Source organism: Mixophyes fleayi, chromosome 1, assembly GCF_038048845.1.
Source record: "Mixophyes fleayi isolate aMixFle1 chromosome 1, aMixFle1.hap1, whole genome shotgun sequence".
Classification (NCBI taxonomy): Eukaryota; Metazoa; Chordata; class Amphibia; order Anura; family Limnodynastidae; genus Mixophyes; species Mixophyes fleayi.
The window spans coordinates 416,057,043-416,075,361 of record NC_134402.1 but is presented as its reverse complement, the minus strand read 5'-3'; the positions used below and the strand labels follow the sequence as shown (position 1 = coordinate 416,075,361).

General features: G+C 40.3%; 1 protein-coding gene across 8 annotated transcripts in view; it reads left to right on the top strand.

Moving 5' to 3' along the window:
• The window catches only part of KIF2A (kinesin family member 2A), a 51,120-nt gene that overhangs the window by 15,258 nt on the left and 17,543 nt on the right, over window positions 1-18,319 (top strand). For 2 of the 8 annotated variants that reach the window (XM_075183065.1, XM_075183034.1), the window contains exons 3-12: window positions 851-970; window positions 1,746-1,800; window positions 2,183-2,305; window positions 3,810-3,910; window positions 10,499-10,594; window positions 10,946-11,000; window positions 12,740-12,902; window positions 15,391-15,481; window positions 16,076-16,139; window positions 17,373-17,464. In XM_075183065.1, the coding sequence (XP_075039166.1) occupies window positions 851-970; window positions 1,746-1,800; window positions 2,183-2,305; window positions 3,810-3,910; window positions 10,499-10,594; window positions 10,946-11,000; window positions 12,740-12,902; window positions 15,391-15,481; window positions 16,076-16,139; window positions 17,373-17,464 (960 nt within the window). Of the gene's footprint in view, window positions 1-850; window positions 971-1,745; window positions 1,801-2,182; window positions 2,306-3,809; window positions 3,920-10,498; window positions 10,595-10,945; window positions 11,001-12,739; window positions 12,903-15,390; window positions 15,482-16,075; window positions 16,140-17,372; window positions 17,465-18,319 lie in introns of all 8 variants that reach the window. The other 6 variants (XM_075183056.1, XM_075183020.1, XM_075183049.1 and 3 more) reach the window with 5 other exon arrangements.

The window sequence follows — 18,319 nt, the reverse complement described above, 5'->3', positions numbered from 1 at the left end:
AGTAAGTTACTACACAAGTATAGTATGGTGACATTTCATTGGCAATACATTTTTTTTCCCATTGCATGTTATTCCTGGCCATTCCAAGTATAATTATGATTGAAATTCATGAATAAGCAATTTGAATAGACCAGCACAAAGTAATACGAGTAAGCTGACTTTTAAGGGAGTTGGAAGAACAAACATAACATTTGTATGCTTGAGATTTTGAGTTAGCAGCAAACAGGTGACATTTGTATTATGTTTAAATGCCGCTGATTAGTCCTTGTGGAACTGGTATCTCTGTGTGTGCTTAGATCACTCTCCTCATCTGTCAGTGAGGTTTCCTTTATAACCGTGACTTCTCCATGGCTTATCCATACTCGCTGCCAGAGTTGTAAGTACGAAGCCTAGGTGGGGTCTGGATACAGCCTGCATAGAGGATGTTAGAGCTGCTGTAGTTTAATCATAGCAGATGTAAAAGATGGTTTAATAACTGTCAGGTTCTGCTGATCTTGCTACAAAACCAGAGGCAGATGATCATTATGCTCGGAAGCTGCTTACATTTCATTGAATCTTTCTGCAAAGTTGCGTTTAAACTTGTCCTAAATTTGTGCCAAAACAGTTTAATATCTGCATGCTGACAATATCATCACTCGTCTATAAGTTTTCGTGTATTTTAATAAAATGTTGATTTTGTGAGAGATTTCTGCTATAAAAAGTGTCGGCTATAATAGCAGTGGGACTGCCCAGGGCAGGCACACCCTGCTGTATTAATGAATGCAATCCTTTATAAATGAGCATTGTGTAAATATTTAGGTGTATGACAAATGTGTGAATCACACGTTTTATTATTTTTGTTTTTTTAAAGATTGATTTGGAAAGTATATTTTCACTTAATCCTGACCTGGCTCCTGATGACGAAATTGATCCCTGCCCTGAAATGCCTCCTCCTCCTACCCCTACAACAAAAGTAAATAAAGTCGTCAAGGTTAGTTTTGTGTATCTATTTATGTTTATGGAAATGACAAGTATCTCCTATTTCATCTATATGGTTGTGGGTTGTGTGTAGCACAGGTAAATGTTCTCTCTAGCAGCCTATCAGCAGAGTAAGGTACAGCCTAGCAGGCAGTTGCTCTGTATCTGGGTAATCCCCGGCCATGATGTCACATGGGTATGGCACTCTGGTTCTCCAGAAACACCTGCTCAATAAAAGAGGCTGCTGTCTGTAGCTTGTAGATCAGCGCCGGTTCGTACAGCAATTAAGCAAAAATAAAATGTATGTTTAAGAAAAAATTTGCCCTTTTTTATGTTTGCCAATGTAATTTTAAATCAGAATATGTAACCAAAACAAGTCCATATTGCTGATTCATAAAAAAAAGCTCAATATTAAACGGGTTAATCCTTAAAAAAATAAAATAAATTAAAATATCTGTTTAAGCTACATATCAATATTGCATTTCCAAATCTATTTTTCTTCACTTTCATGCTTCATATCTGAATATTTAAATTTTGACTTAAGATTTCCTTTATTGGGCAAATCCACTTAAAATGTAACTGTTTACAATCCTCCCTCCCTCTGTCAGCCAATCCATGTGGACAGAGACCCCACAGTTTAGGTTGGGGTTACACTTTAAGCTTTTGTGTGCCACACTGGAGTGAGAATTGTCCCAGCAGCAATGGGGGTTAAAGAATTGCCATGTGTCATCGCTAGGTATTCTCTAGTTTGCCATATTGAAAAGTATTTTTGTTGTTTACTTTTATAGAATCGGCGCACTGTAGCTCCGGTTAAGAATGAAACACCTGCAAGAGACAATAGAGGTAAGGATTGCAGTTCTGACTTCTGCAGAGACCATTGCTTCATCTTTGTAATGAGGAGGTGAATCCGGATTTCTCTTGTAACTTAATCGCTTGTGCTCAAAAATACCATTATTTTATAGTTTTATGTGCTGACATCAGCTATAGTCCATCCATTATTTTTAAGTTATCTGTTTATATTGGAGATATAGATTATTATAAAACAAATTCATTTAGCAAACACATTAAAGATTACAGTGCTAATAAGCTTGGATTGTGATCTGTATAGTTGACAATAAAGTAAAATACAACAGTCTGTACTTTTCTGTGCTATATGTGTGGTGTCTTTTGTATCACAGATTGCTAGTCTGCGCTCTTGGTCTAATGTTTTCCCCTTTTCTTGCAGTAGTCGGTACAGCCCGACCTCGGCCAACCCAGCCTCCAGAACAGCCGCCCTCTGCACAGCAGAATGGTAGTGTTTCAGATATATCTCCAGATCAGCCTGGAAAAAAGGACTTTGGCCCTCCTTGTATGTAACATATGTCTAGGATTGCTTCATATTAAATGTGCACATTCATTATCCCACATTTTCAGTAGAAATCATGACCATCCACTTCTCCAATCGTACATAGTGGTCCATACATATGAAGTATCTGTAGTTTGAGTGAGTTCTATTGCCCATTGTGACAGTAACATTGTAGCGCAGTTAGCCATCCTCATTATGCTAATGATGGATTTGTTTGCATGTACATGTGGGGTTTCATGGCTGCTGTGGTTGTGTCATGCACTGTTATCTCCAACCTAACTATTCAGCCATCAGCTTTTTGATAAATGAGCTGCTGGACTTTCCCACATGGAAAGTCTCTAGTGTTTCAGTCGCTTGTCACACTTAAATTAGCATTGGGTAATGCTGTCAGGAGGTCGCATTCAGGCCTGCTAACCTGAAAATGTCCCCTCTACCGGTGATTCTAATGTGAGAGTGGATAACTTGCATCCACACAATCTGTATAGTAAGTTAGTGGTTGGCTTGGCTAGCCAGCCTTCACTTTACCTAATGTTTGGGCTGCCTCTGATGTTATCATGTGATCCTTGATGGCGCAGAGACCATTTGGTAATCTCCTGAAAAATATAATTTGGTCACTGCTGTTTTACAACCATAACAAGTATTCAGAGTTTCAGAAAATAAAGACCGGTTCTAGTTCTAGAATGACCCTTATATTTAAAAAATGATATATACGCTTTTTAAATAAAAGCTGGGTTATTTCCTCGAGTAGAAAAGATTGTTGTTGATACTCCTGCTTCGTCCAGTATGATGGAACGCTGTATATGCTTATGTTACAGAATAATACAACTGTATTATGTTACATTGCAATCAAATCTTATCCTAGATATCTTTGGTATTGGCAACTTTATATATTTAAGTAGTAGTAAGTGCTTGTCTTTAGATATAACTTTGTACTATAAGGGACAAAGTTTCAGCAGTGTAACAAAATTCTATATATCTTGCCTGGCATGTAGAATTCCTCTTCCATGCTGATTGTCTAGTCACATGACTTCATGGTAGCAAGTCATTATAGCTGCTGAAAGCCAGGATGTTATACCAGGATTCTCTCATGTGAAAAAATAAAGATTAAAATGTATCACAGTATTTTTGTTATTAATTGAAGTGCAGGATGTTTTTGCAATTACAAAGAATGGATTTTGTACTATGTAATATGCCTAATCCTTTGAACAGGACAATGTGTATTGTGGAGCAGATGAAAAGATTATGTAGATCTATATGGATCAATCAGCATCCACTGCCCTTCTGTTAATAACTCTTCCAATTTCAGGGTGGACAGTTATTCTATAGCTTTATTTCATTCTTCTGCTTGTATTTGTATGTTCTTCTCTTGTAGTGTGATAGTAATTTTCCTAAGGCTGATGGATGCTGTAAATCATCAGTATAGTGTTTTGCAGATTTTTCATTGAAAATTCCGGTAAATGAATTTGACACTTCTGACATAAACACTCTTTCCTTTTCCCCACATAAGCTCGGAGAAAATCTAACTGTGTGAAAGAAGTAGAAAAGTTGCAGGAAAAGCGGGAGAGACGGCGATTGCAACAGCAAGAACTGCGCGAGAAGAGAGCCCAGGTGTGTAATGTAAGCTTTGTTATGTTTTGTTAGCTTTAGTCATTGTGGCCATGTTAGTGTTGTATGATGTGACTTGGTTATTTTAAAGCGAACCTTTGCGAAATTTGTGAATTGCTTTTTTATTTATTTTTGTCACTGTGCCTTGGGTATTATGCATGTAGGAAAAGGAAAAACCAATGATGAAAAAGTGCCCGCTGTGCCTCCGATTTCCTGTAAATCGTTCTATATACTAATCGCTGGACTCTTCTGAGTTTAGCTGCCTATTGTGCTATGCTCTCTCATGGTTTCCCCATACACCATGTCTTCTCTATATTACCTACGCTTGCATAAAATATAACTGTATAGTCAACTTGGCCGAGTCCAGGTATTCTCCCACTGAGGATACAAATGAGGGCATAGATAGGCACCAGTTTTTATTATACATTTATATATGTCATGCGGCCTTATTTCTTCAACCTAGTGGCAGCTTCTCTTTTAAGAACAACTAAATTTAAAACCTAAAAGTTTTCTTACATATTGAAGCTTTTAATATCATTCACACCTATATTAGTAAAGCTTTCATTCCCTGATGGAATTGGGGTATTTCGCATTGTATAAACACTTAGGGCTAGATTTACTAAGCTGCGGGTTTGAAAAAGTGGGGATGTTGCCTACAGCAACCAATCAGATTTTAGCTGTCATTTTGTAGAAGGTACTAAATAAATGAAAGCTAGAATCTGATTGGTTGCTATAGGCAACATCCCCACTTTTTCAAACCCGCAGCTTAGTAAATCTAGCCCTTAGTGTGTAGCTGAGTGATTGCGATTGTACGTTATCGGGCATTTCGGTGCTGGCTGCAGTGTCATTTACATAGGAGTACCGTACAAGACGACTGCTGTGTATAAGAAAGTATCCCCCTGTTATCACAACTGTATCTCCAATTTATCTGTCCTACCATTGGGGGACACTGCGTTACCTTGGGGTATAGTAGGTGGGTCTGGAGTTAGGCACTTATAAACTTGTTTGTTTCCCTGACTCATCCCCCACTATGCCCCTCCTCTGTAGCTGACTTCAGTTGTTGTAAGTGCCTTCTGGAGAAAGGTCACTTCTGTATAGGCTCCTGCCTATACTTAGTTTAGCATTAGGTTTTCCTGTTTTTATTTTTCTTTCCTTTTCAGGTGCAGCGCTGGACTGAAAAGACCCAGAGGAGTGAATAGTCCCGGGGATTAATTCACTCTGAGTTCCAGCGCAGGTAAGCAGCTCTTCAGCACGCTTCCCTCACACCTCTGCCGGCAGTCATCCCCTAGAGAGAACGAGCAAAGGGGCCATGTTTAATTTGTTTAAATTATGCCTTTAAAGGCAAGCTTTTCATTTGGGCCATTTTTTATTATATATTTGGCCTTATACACGGCCGCGGCCACAATCAGATATGCGGGCGGGAGTGAAGGTGTCTCCACCTCTCCTCTCCGCCCGCAGACTTGCCGGCAGCCTCCCCCCCCCCCCTCCTCTGCCCCTAGACAATGAGCAGTGTGGGAGAAGGACAGGCATCGCGCTCTGTGGAGGCGAAGAAACTGTCAGTGAGACCGCACGCACCCTGCGCTGCAGCCATATTCTGTATATGGGCTGAGCGGCGGTGAGCAGGGGCGGACATGTTAGGAGAGGGGAGTGCACCTCCCCCCCTCTCTCTCCCTAATGGCGTGAACGGCAGCCATCTTGGATCCGCAGTGCACACACATCAGTGCATGCTGTTCCTGACTGCCTCTATTCACCTGGTAATGTTGGATCGTTTTTAATCATATTTGTAAACGATTGTCAGCCTACTTGCCACACAGTCAGGACTTTTATTTCAGGATCCTGTGACTGCTGTATATATTATAGGATTACCTATTTGACAATATTGGTAGTTCCTATCCTCCTGTGACATATTTTTCTTTTAAGGCAGATATACATTGATGGGAATACATAGCTGTATGATATTCCATATGGTGACTGTGAATGGAATGTTTCCATAACTCTGGTAAAGGGAGTTCTATATATATAAAATCCCTTTTTGTTATGTATAGCCTCAGTTCCACAAGCATTGTGGCTGGGTAACTTTTATACAGTTTTCCAGATATGCGGTATGTCTCAGGAATTACCTAGGGGGTAATAAACACACTGTTTTATATGCTCTACATTATTTATGTGGCACAAAATTAATATACAGTGTTATCCCGTGGTAGGCTGGTTGGTCTGTATTGCAATATGTATATTATATATATATATGTGTACATCAGGAGCTGTGGCTCATCTGATATATACACGGTTTTGATTACATGGTGTTGTGGTTTCTATTTCCATAATAGCACATATATATATTACCTGTTTAAAATATAGAGCAGATTTATTCTGTGTCTTTATTTATTGCTGTTATATCAGCCTACAATCGGTGACTCCTCCAGGAGTAGATTACTCGCTGGTTGGCACACTCTGAAATTGTTATATATTTATGTGAATATGTGTCTTCAAAGTATATTGTTAGACGATATTATTTCCTGTTACTTTGCCTACCGTTTCCTTATGTTTTCTGACGGATCAACTGGGAAATAGGAGTGACATTATATATGTGCGAAATGTAAGTTTTGAATTATCTTTTCCACAGCATAGCCCGAATGCCTCGGCACAGACTGCGGGGCTAAGGTCTACAAACAGGGTGCTCCCATTTCGGTGTCAGCTGTTTTGCAGAAACAGGTCTGGTCTAAATCACTGTCACGTCTGGTGGCCGAACACATTAAGGTGATTTTTAATTTTGAAATGGTACGTGAGTATACCCTTTTTCATGCTTCTACACATGTTTACACTGTGCTGGTTAAGCTCCCACACAGCTTATATCTGTCCGCTAACACAAAAGCGGCATTACGCTGTTCAGGTATAAAACCATCCGGACAAAGATGCTGTTGTTCACCATCTTTCACAGATGGAGAGGATTTTATCTTTGACTGTTGCTACAGTCAAAATAAGGATGTAGTTTATTCCTCACCAGAGGATGTCTATTTCCATCTTGTTTTTATTATCAAGAGGAATATTCTTGCTGATTACACTTACGAGGTGGATAATCGCAGCTTAAACTGTACACAGTTTTCGCATTTGCAAGACAAACAGTCTATACTTTGTTTTCAACCTAAGTTTGTGACACCCTAGTTGGGAAAATGTTTATCCTCATATCTTAAACTCGGTGTCTGTCTTTTCTCAAAGACCAGGTAAACAGTAATAGGCTGGCTAGGTTTTCACCTTCCCTAACTCTCCAGAGTCAATACAAGGGAAGTAATCCCTGTTGGTGACAATCCTGTGGCTTTTTAGTTCGCTTATTCTGCTGTCCCCGGCGGGAGCAGACAAAGAAGTCCTCCTACACACAGCAGGGGCTGGTAAAGGATTTTATCTAGTGGCTTTCAAACAGAAGAAGTGCTCTAGCCTTTATTCACATTAAGGGTTAATGGGGTGGTTTGTATTCACCCAGCAGCATCATAGCTGGTAGGCATACAGCTATTCAGCTATGATACCTATAGTTAGCCACATGCTCACAGGACTACGTTCCAATATCGGAACTCTCAATTTGCTCTATTACAAAATGAGTATCCAAAGGCTTCTGGCGGTAGGTGTGCTTTCTTTGTTTTATGTCGGCGACACCAGGCCATGATGTTTACGTGTTCCATCCGTTGATCCTCTCTGTTGATCTGAGGTCAGGGTGCCACATTCCGAGTCAGGCTTAGTCTTACAGGGGTGGTTATAGTTTATGTGCTGTGGAAATCAGGTAAACATCCATAGATTTGTGGACATTCCCCGAAGGTGGAAGTTATTTATTACACCCAACGCTTAGCTTACAGCTAGACGTTTTTCAGCCAGAACATTATACTTGCAGCCTCTCAGCAAGAAGCAGGACTGCATTATTGGGTTCACAGGTGATCACTTTGAGCCTACCCAGCTTTTCGCTTGTTCTACCACGCTAGAAGCGTTGGCTTATGCCTTATCTTCTAGTTCGGGGTTTTCAATAGCTTCCTACCAAAGAACACGCTCATTTCTTTTCTACACAGTTCCAAATTGCTCCTGGCAGAATTTCCTTTTGGTTACAGGAGTTTCTGTTTTGCAAAATAGGATACCAAGTTTCTACTGGTATCTTTGGTTCTCCTTGTTCGTAACATCTCCCATGTCTCAACAGGGAGATTCTTATCAAGGAAGGCTGATTTCATGGCTTTGGACGTGCATAGCACCCGTTTGCCTTAATTCACTAATTTACCTTTCGGGTGGTGCTTAGTCACATTGTTTTTATTAGTGAGTCAGTTGTTCTTCTTGGACAGAGGGTCAGAAAACCTGTAGAGATTCGGTCTCAGAATGCAGTGCTGTTGCATATTTGTAGCACTTTTGCAATTCCCGTATCCTAATGCAGGATAGGGGTCGACCTGTGTATGGTCGGAGGGGTGTTCCTTGTGCCATCCTATGGGCCAAGCTAGACCAACTTATTATTATTATTGTTATTGAGGGCCGAATGCCTTAGCAATCAATCCTTTAACAGGTAGAATGGGTCACCTCAGGGTAATACCTTTGTGCTCTCCTGGTTAGGTCATAGGGCTCTCTAAGAGGAAGCCCAGGTTCTTTTCACATGTTAACCTGTTTTCTCTATCGGCTCTCAATCTAATGACCCTCAGGTGGATTTGTCCATAGCCAAGTCGGGTCTCCCTAGAACTTAGGAGGTGATTCACAGCTCCTATTTACTCGTGGGAGTTCAAGAGTTTCTAGGAGGGGGCGCATCCCAGCTAGTCTGGTGGTCCGCCGTATGTCTCGCAGAGCAGTGTTCTACTGTTTTAGGGGACTTGTGTTGTCGTCCCTCTATTCCCGTTTTGAGAGCGGCCTCATCTCGTAGTTCGGTTCTTTTTGTTTTCATCATCTGGTTTGACGTTGTGGCATCGGATGGCTAACCTTTTCGGCCAGAGAATCCTTGCAGGGAGATGGTTGCTACCTTCAATTCAGCGGTAGAGATTCTTCCTCAGCTGTTTTCTTTGGGCTAGAAATTATATTTGGTGTAAATTTCTGAAATTTCACACGTCCCACTCAGGAATCTTTTAAAGAGTTTTCTTTACCAGCTGGCTTCTATGGGGTCTACGCCCTTCTTCTTTCAGCGTGCAGTTTCCGTGGCTCTCTGTCTAGCTCAGCGGAAGGTTGTTTTGCTTAAGTGGTTTCTTTATGCTCAGCCCACCTTTGGTTGGTTGTAGATTTCCAGGGAGTCTAGTTCTCGTCATCAGGAGGCTTGCTTTGGCCTCCGGTGACTCTGAATTAGTTAAGCTGTTAGCTCATGGTTTGAGTGCTTCCTGGTATATATGTCGGGCTTACGTTGTTAGCTCCCTCAGATATCGCTGAGTTAGTTAAACAAGGGAGCACTCATTTCATGAGCAAACAGCTTATTTCTGAATGGTTTAAGCACTGTATCAGTGCTCCCTTAGATATCACTGAGTGGCTTAAGCTGTTGCATCAGTTATATGGTGGTCCTTTGTATATCATTGAGTGGATTGAGTTGTTAGCTCAATGCAGGCTGTTCTCTTGGATGTCACATCTCGTAGGGGATCTGGGGCGAGAGTGTGTATGGCTCTTCCTCATTTCCTTTATCAGAAACTTAGTGGCGGTTCGAGACATAATTGGTTATGATCATTAGTGCCTGCATTCCACTGACACAGAGATTGTAGTTCATCAATCTTGTGCCTCTTCTTTTTGTGTAACGTTTCTCCGACAGGAGATAGTTTGTGCTCTTGTTCGCACAGTTCCTGTTAGGAATTTAATGCCCATTTAGCCTCTCTAATGCTAAAGAGCGTAAGGGGGACAGGGTCTAGGTGGTCTCTTGCCACTGCATCATGACCAACATTCTATCTGTACCCCTCTGCAGGTTCCAGAGACTTTTACAGTGCACTTTCCAGGAGGGTTCCAGCTTTTTGTACGCCACAAAAGCGTCATTCAATGGCGCAGTGGTACAGAGTGGCAGCGTCTGTTTCTGCTGCATATTGTTTCTTTGTTGCATGCCTTTGCATTCACAAATGCAGGGTTTTGAACACAAAACATTGCGCACAGCCGTTCCAGAGCATTCCCGCCCTTGGACACAGCTTTGGTAGCTCCCCAAGGTAACGCAGTGTCCCCCAGTGGTAGGACAGAGAAAAGAGGATTTTTACTCACCGTAAAATCAGTTTCTCTTACTACACTGGGGGACGCTGCGCGCCCTCCCTTGCTCTGAAAGTAGTGCTATCTTTGGTGTTGCTTTCTAGATTGCTTCTTCTCTCTTCCTGGCTTTGTTATACAAAACTGAAGTCAGCTACAGAGGAGGGGCATAGTGGGGGATGAGTCAGGGAAACAAACAAGTTTATAAGTGCCTAACTCCAGACCCACCTTACTATACCCCAAGGTAACGCAGTGTCCCCCAGTGTAGTAAGAGAAACTGATTTTACGGTGAGTAAAAATCCTCTTATTGTCCGTTCTAATAAGCATCTGAAACTTTTGCATATGAATTTGTTACCATAAAAAAATGTAACTTTACCTTCCGTTAAATTCTCATGCATTTGTTTTACTATTATTTATCTTGTCACTTTGCAGGATTTTGATGCCACAAACCCAAACTATGAAATTATGTGTATGATAAAAGATTTCAGAGGAAGTTTGGATTACCGGCCTTTAACTACGGCAGATGCTGTAAGTTAACTCTTCAGTGGAAGCCTATGAGTGGTTTATGTTCTGTGATTTATGAATCACATTTTTTTTTCGTTCTCTATTGTAGTTGGCTTCATTTTGAATAATATAGTATTTGTGAAGTTGCTCTAAAATGAATAGTTTAAATTATATTTGGCCAAATGTATGGGGAATTGTTTGTGATTTAAGTGTTTCAGTTGTCTCAAAGAAACTGTTTTAATGCAGATTTTAGGAAAGTGTTTGTAATTTAAATTAAACCTTTCAACCTAGAATTTAAGATGCTAAAATATCTAATTACTGGTGGAATTGTAAATGTGATACATGATGAAGCGTTGTCCCTCTTCTTTACTACAGATTGATGAGCATCGGATATGTGTGTGTGTTAGAAAACGTCCACTAAATAAGAAAGGTAATGACCAATGTAAATCACTGAATTGTTGGCTTCATATAGACTCTTGGGGGCATATTCAATTAGCTTTCCGGTTCGCGGTAATGCGAGTTACCGCGAATCCTGCGCAGTATTGCCGTTAATACGGTACCGCATTAACGCGGATTTTCGTACGCAACCCTATGGGCTGCGAAAGAAAATCCACGTTATTGCGGTACCGTGGATTGACTACGCGGCCCGTTCCGGCGCGATCCTGTGGACCGGAAAGCTAATTGAATATGCCCCTTAATGACTTCACGGCTATCTATGTCCTGTTAGACTCTGCTGTACTGTAACTGCTCACAGATAAGTGCCCTGCTGTGATGGCGGCAGTGTAGAACAAGTCTGACCTGGACTGCATCTAGTCCTGCACTGGGATCTATTTTATCTGTATCACTAATACACACCCAGGGGTCTTATCCCCCCTTACGTCGACTTTTGTGTTCAAATGTGGTATTAAATCAGGAGAGAAGAAACAACTGTGATAATGTAGTGGGGTAAACTTTCAGTGCCTGCCGTAATTTACTATGTACTTTAGCAGACTTTCCTATATGTAAAGCTGTGTACTCATTAGCATATGCAATACATTTGTTTGCATGTTTAAATGCATACAAACCATACACCAGTATGTACATAGCTTTATGCTTCTAAAATAAAATAAGTATTCATTGCTCCAGTTTGCTTTTTTCTATCCTGTGAAAAAAATATAAAACTTGTTTGGGTAGAAATCTGGTCTGGCCATGAATGGGTGAAAAGCCTCTGATTTGTCCAGTAAAGATAAAAGCTGACATTATTATATTGCAGCTTAGTATACAGCGCTGAGTGTGTTTCTTGCATTTTAGTAGCAGTGCTGTATTTCTTGTTGTCATACATATTATGGGTTTGCTAAGAGGCACATGTAGGTTAGATCGGCTGAAGTCCTGACCTCACTGCTTCTCTAATATGCATGACCTCAGAGTCACATGGTGTGACCTATTTATGGTTTGAGGTTGTCTTGTATCCTGTTAACTTGCGGTTCAGCAGTGAGCTGCAGTCTCCCAAGATATTCTGCTGGTAAAGGAGACCTCATTATGATACGTGGGGACACAGGGCTTACATGCTTCTTTGTGTCTCCAAATTACGTACATATTTAGCTTGCAAAGTTGTGCAAGAACATCTCTGTGCTGTTTGCTGAGCTGTAAAATAAACATTTGTTCTTCTCAGACAAAGTATGCCTAAAAGCATAAAAACTATTAATCAAAATCCAACTGGCAGTAATATTTGCCGAGTCAGCACTCATTTTGCTCTAAACAATTGTACAGTGACTTATTTTAATATACCACTTCCTAAGAGATATGGTGACTTAATGTTCTCATAAAACTTTATTGTACGTCCTTCAGCCACGAGGAGATGTTTAATTTTGGCAAGTGTGGTCCTATGTTTCAGATAGCAGCCTCAGCACACATCCTCACAGCACTCATCCACTGTAACACCATGCCATGAGCACTGCATGCAACGATCCCTATTTTATTGTTACGGTGCTTTGTGCATTCTGACCTGGTGAAACTAAACTGCAATAAAGTGTGGTTTTTAACCATGCACAGTGTAAATAAATGAGCCCATAGTATTCAAATCGAGAAGATGAAATGAGTAATTAGACTAATGCAAATTGCTGTGAGTTGACATATATTTTTATTTTTAAAAGTCTCTTATGATGCTTCACTGTCTTATTCTCTTTCCAGAGAACACCATGAAAGACCTTGATGTCATTACAATTCCCAGTAAAGATGTCGTAATGGTGCATGAACCCAAACAAAAAGTGGACCTTACAAGATTTTTAGAAAACCAAACGTTTCGTTTTGACTATGCCTTTGATGAAACTGCGCCAAATGAAATGGTCTACAGGTAAGGAAACCATAGGTTTACTTGCACTGCTCCATGACATTGTACTTCCTTGTTATACCGGCCAATTTTTCTTTATTTACTGTATAAGTAGTAACATACAAAAAGTCATGCTTAATTTGCTTCCATAGTTTAATATAAGGACTCAACATTTTGTTTTAGAATCCAGGAGGCAGCCAAAAAATGTAGGAGCCGGGCAAAGTTTAAAACTTTTTACATGGCAACCACGAAAAATAGCGGCCCCTACTCTTTTTACCCCTCTTACATAAATTACACCCTCTTCCAATCTGCATCATAACCCTTCTTTATTCCCACCTCAATTCTTCTTAATCTCACTCCCCTCACTCAAGTCCCTCTCACTCCTCCTCAAATCCATGCACCCTTCTTCTTAAAATCTTCACTGCCCCATTCATCAAGATCTTCGTCCTGTCCTCAGTCATGATCTACCCTTCATCAGGGTAATGTTAATAACCACTCCCCCCTAAATCCAGCCCTCATTAATCCCATCCTTATTTATCCAACCAGTCCTCCCTCATTATTAACCCCTACTTACCGCATGTTTCTTATCCCCTGCATCAATCATTATTATCCTCTGCATTGTGCATCATTGTTGACCCTTCCTCACTAACCAGTCATCCAATTGCCCTCATCTTTTATTATCGCCTGTACCTCACCGCCATGCTGCTCCTCTGCATTTACACAGAGGGAAGTTTGATCAGAGAATTCCTGATGTGTGATCAGTTCCCCTCTGAGTAAGTTTGCATTGGGCACACAATTCTCTGTGGATTCTGTTAGGTGTCAGTGTTGGTGGTCAGAGCAGAGAGCTTATTACAAAACTCAATGCTTCTATGTGCACTGTGCCTTTTCCGAGGACAGCATGGCAAAGCAGTGCTTGGAGGAGAGGATCTAATGTCCTGATTCATGCGGGGCATGGCACCATGGCCCAATATTTACGGGTTATGACAGCACATTGTTGAGCTCTGGTTTATCTTGTTTACAAAGAAGCTGAGGAAACCCCATACCCCAAAGTAAATGTAGTTGTATAAAATATCTGCTGGTATCACAAAGAAGCTGAATGTGTGCTGCTACACACTTACGGTTGTAATTATTCCTGTATGACTAGGTGACCCATTAAAGCGGTAGCGGGAGGTAATACAGGATGAAAGCTTCTACAGTGAGACCTTATTTTAGGTGACTTTTGGTGTATGTATGGCATTTTTTGTGGGGTTTTTTATTTGGAAAAAAAATTGTCATTTGTATATTATAGCTGATCAGTTAGAAATGTATTTGATATTTACATTTACTTTTGCTATTTTTTTATTTATTTTTATTCATTGTTTGCAAAGAATTTGTTTGACTTTTAACTTTTTTTAAATCCATGTTGTTCTTTGTATTTGCTGTAAATTATAATTGTTATAAATGGGTTTCAGCTGCCTCACTGGTGTGAAGGCTAGAACAGAAATAAGTAACGCACTGTGGCAGGACAGACCAGCTTGTATCTATCCAACGTTTGTTTGTGGGGTGTGATTTGTGTTTCCTGGCAACACCAGATACGAGACTAGATATTGTGTGATGTCCGTTAGATGAACCTCGTCCCATTAATTACTGTCTGATCAGTAACCAGGGCACTGGCTGTGAATAGTGAATGGACAGGATCCGTGACGGGTCAATTCAGCAGCCTCATTGGCTTTATAAATGCCCTTTTCCCATACGGAAATTCTTTAACACAACTTACTAGTGAACTTGCTGTCTGTCTCTTGGTCCACTGGATTTGAATAAAACCACATATAAGCTGCCTGTGGCCTCCTGGACTTTGACATAACTTGTGTGTTGTTATTCTGGATTAAAATAACAAGAGCACTTTGAATGTCTTGAAAGTTTACACATTATAGAACAAAGGTACAGGTGCAAATTACTTGTGTTGATCCTAATGTGCATTTTACTTTTCTCAAGAGAGGTGTTAGTCTTGGCAGAGTTTAGTCTGTGGGGTTAGCCTTTATAGGGACATTTTAGAGATGGTTTTATGCGATAACTTATTTTTGCAAATGGGAAACAAGAGTTTATGGAACGGCTCTACCTACCACTGCCACATGTGGATTATCCAGTGGAACCAGCGTGCCTCTGGTGCACAATGATCTTCTCCTGGTTCTTGCAGTAATGGCTTTTTCTGTTGAATTCTTTTAAATACCATTTTCACACTAAATTTTGGGAACCTCTCTAAGAAGGCTGATGTATTATTGATTCCTATGCTGAAACATGTTAGTCACGTGGACAGGAGTGTGGAACGTGGCACAGACACGAATGTTATAAAGTGTGTTACCATTGATGCTTGTATGATGAGTTACAAGTACCACGGCTTTTCATCAAAATATATAAAACCTAATAAAGATAATGGGATTCATTCCATAAGATTTAATCCTACCACAACAAGATATTCTATTACCAGCATTTCTTACTGTTTAATATTGCTATATATTTTTTTTTTTATTAGGTTTACTGCACGACCTCTTGTAGAAACCATCTTTGAAAAAGGAATGGCTACTTGCTTTGCATATGGACAAACTGGAAGTGGAAAAACTCATGTATGTATTCTATTCTAGTGTTCTAATAATGAGACAAAAAGCACAAACCTTTGTAATGTATGCAAGATATGCTGAGAGGAGTCTGGAACACTACACTCGGCCAGTTTAATAGTCGAACCTCTTAGACTCTAAGACTTAGAGTGTGGCAAGTTTGATAGTCCCCTATACTGTCACTTTACTTTACTGTATAGGAAAATATCTGTTTGTTTTATTATTCCAGCAGTCCTGTAAGCTTGTTTATTTTATGGCTTCCAGCGGCATTGCATCAACATTGTGTTAACAGACTTGCGTGGCCGTTTTGGAAAACACTTTATTCTGTGCTCGTCCATTATAGTCAGACCGTTTCAAGAGCAGATGAAATATCTGGAGTGCTTGCTGTGTGTGTGTGTTAGTCTCTGTGTAATTACTGCCACAGAATAGGCAGAGGACATCCTCTGTTCTGCATCTACAGCAATGCCATATTTGTATTTCAAGGCCATTGTCAGGAGTTACTGAAATATGATTTCTAGCTGCTAATTTGTGAATAAAGTGGATGGATTTTCTTGTTTGGATCTTCAGTTAATGTTTCTTACTTTCTGTTTCTTTCCGTTAAAGACCATGGGTGGTGACTTTTCTGGAAAGAATCAAGACTGTTCAAAAGGAATATATGCACTTGCAGGTATGATTGGTTGTATTAACCAACAAAGTAGGAAATGCATCATTTACTGTCTAATCTTGGATAAGTTTCACTGTACAGAAATAATACTTTGTATGTCACATTTGAGACAGCTTAATACTGAAGAAAGAGGGTCCTATCTGTGAACTGCTTTATTGTTGTTACATTTCTATTGTAGTTTTACCAGTAGCCTATGTTCTTGGTTGTGGAATGACTATGGCAGCTTTTACTGCAATATATGCAGAGGAGTATTTTGTTTACTTTTTTCTCTTTTCCTGTGGGATATGTCATGTGCATGTATCTTGTTGATGATTTCTAGAAGAGCTAGAATACTACACCCAAAATGGAAATTATTCTTTACTTTCACTGTGTTCAACCTGATCCCATAAAGGTTACATGCTGGGGTCCAGCATTCGAGCTCTGTCAGCTAGCCAGAAGTCTTCCACACACCCGCTGCTGCCCGTCTCCATCGGCAGCGGGATGTTGAAAGGAGCCAAGGATGTGGCAGAGGTTACAGCGAGAGAGTCCCTGCCAGAAGGAGAGAGAGGGGCAGCAGGGGGACCACTGAAGGGTTCTTTCATATATCAGAGCTGAAGCACACTATACATGCAGTGAAGTGGGACTATGGTGACTGCATGCGCCGTGCACTAGAAATAGACCAGGCGTCTGGATCATTAATCCCAATGCCGGCACACCGCCCCTACATTGTGGATGGTAGCATATGATTGGTGGAGGTTTGCTGTCACCGGGGTTAATAATCTATATTCATTGCATCTATGATGATGAAACAGCACTCTCGAGCCCTGATATATAGATGAGCACTGAGCCGTGGGTTTTTTAGTGGAATTGAAAACTGCTTCACTGAGAACAGAAGAGAAATAGTAAAAGTTAGAAACTGAGCAGACACTTATCTGCCACATTACATTCACTGGATCCACTTTAGTCCCTAATGTGTAGCACTGTCCCATCCATTCTCCTCTTCCTGCCAGGATTGTTTCAAATAATCCCCGTAACCTTTATTAACCTGAAAGAGGGGAATGAAGTGCGGTATGGTACTAATAGACCCATCGGGGGATTTTTTTTGCATTTGTCAAAGTATTACATTTTTCTAGATGTTTTTAATATGCTTTTTAATATTTTAGACTGATGGACTTTTTACGTACGTAAGAGATACTCGCTGTATTTTGGCTTTTCCCTGAGTAGTTTTATATGGCCTATATTTGTATTTTCACACAGCACGAGATGTATTTCAAATGCTGAAGAAACCAAATTATAAAAAATTAGAACTTCAAGTATATGCTACATTTTTCGAGATCTACAGCGGCAAGGTAAGAGTTAGCATATTACATATTGGTTTGTGATCTTGTAACGTAAGAGGCTTTTTATGTGTTGTTAATTCTATTTTAATTGAAAATCGAATTGTGCAAAGTTGTATTTTTGTTGTGTTTTTATGCCTTATTTAAGCAGTAAAGCGTTCCCCTATTTGGGTAAAAGACTATGCATTTTCTCATATATTGATATTATGTTATATGAACGCATGGCGTGACTTGCATGTCTGTGAATACAATGTTTTCAGAATGTAACACTTAACAATTTTACTGATTCTCAGTTCATCCCCATTCATTGTAGAATAATCTTATTCCATGTGGTATGTGACCTCATCAGGGGACTCTTCTGACTGGGTTGAAAGTTCATTAGTCAGCTGATTTCTCTTTAACTTACTGCACATTGACATTGAGTGTTCATTTTTTTAACCACTTGCTGACCACTTAATTCTCCACAACTTTCCTAAAGCGACAGGCAGAAACTGGTGTCAGTGCTGCTGGTAATGACAGCCGGGGGGTCCACAGAGGGCACAGGGGACTGTTTCATGGGATTCCCGGTATTCTGCTCACTGCGCACAGGGTCTGCGGCTTCCTCCGTTGAAGAGGGCAGTGCAGGAGACATCTGTATTCAGCACCTGCCAGCTTGTTCTATCGGATCCATGCAAATGTGATCGAATAGAAGCAGCTTAATTAAATACAGTGTACACTGAACCCATTACTGCTGGCAAGAGGAAAAACCAATGAAGCACATCAGGGTCTCCCCAAATTAAAAATAGGAATAACAAAACCAATTTAAAAAAGTAAATAAAAAAAAAAACCATTACTTACATTTACAGCCCTAACACAACTTCAGATTTA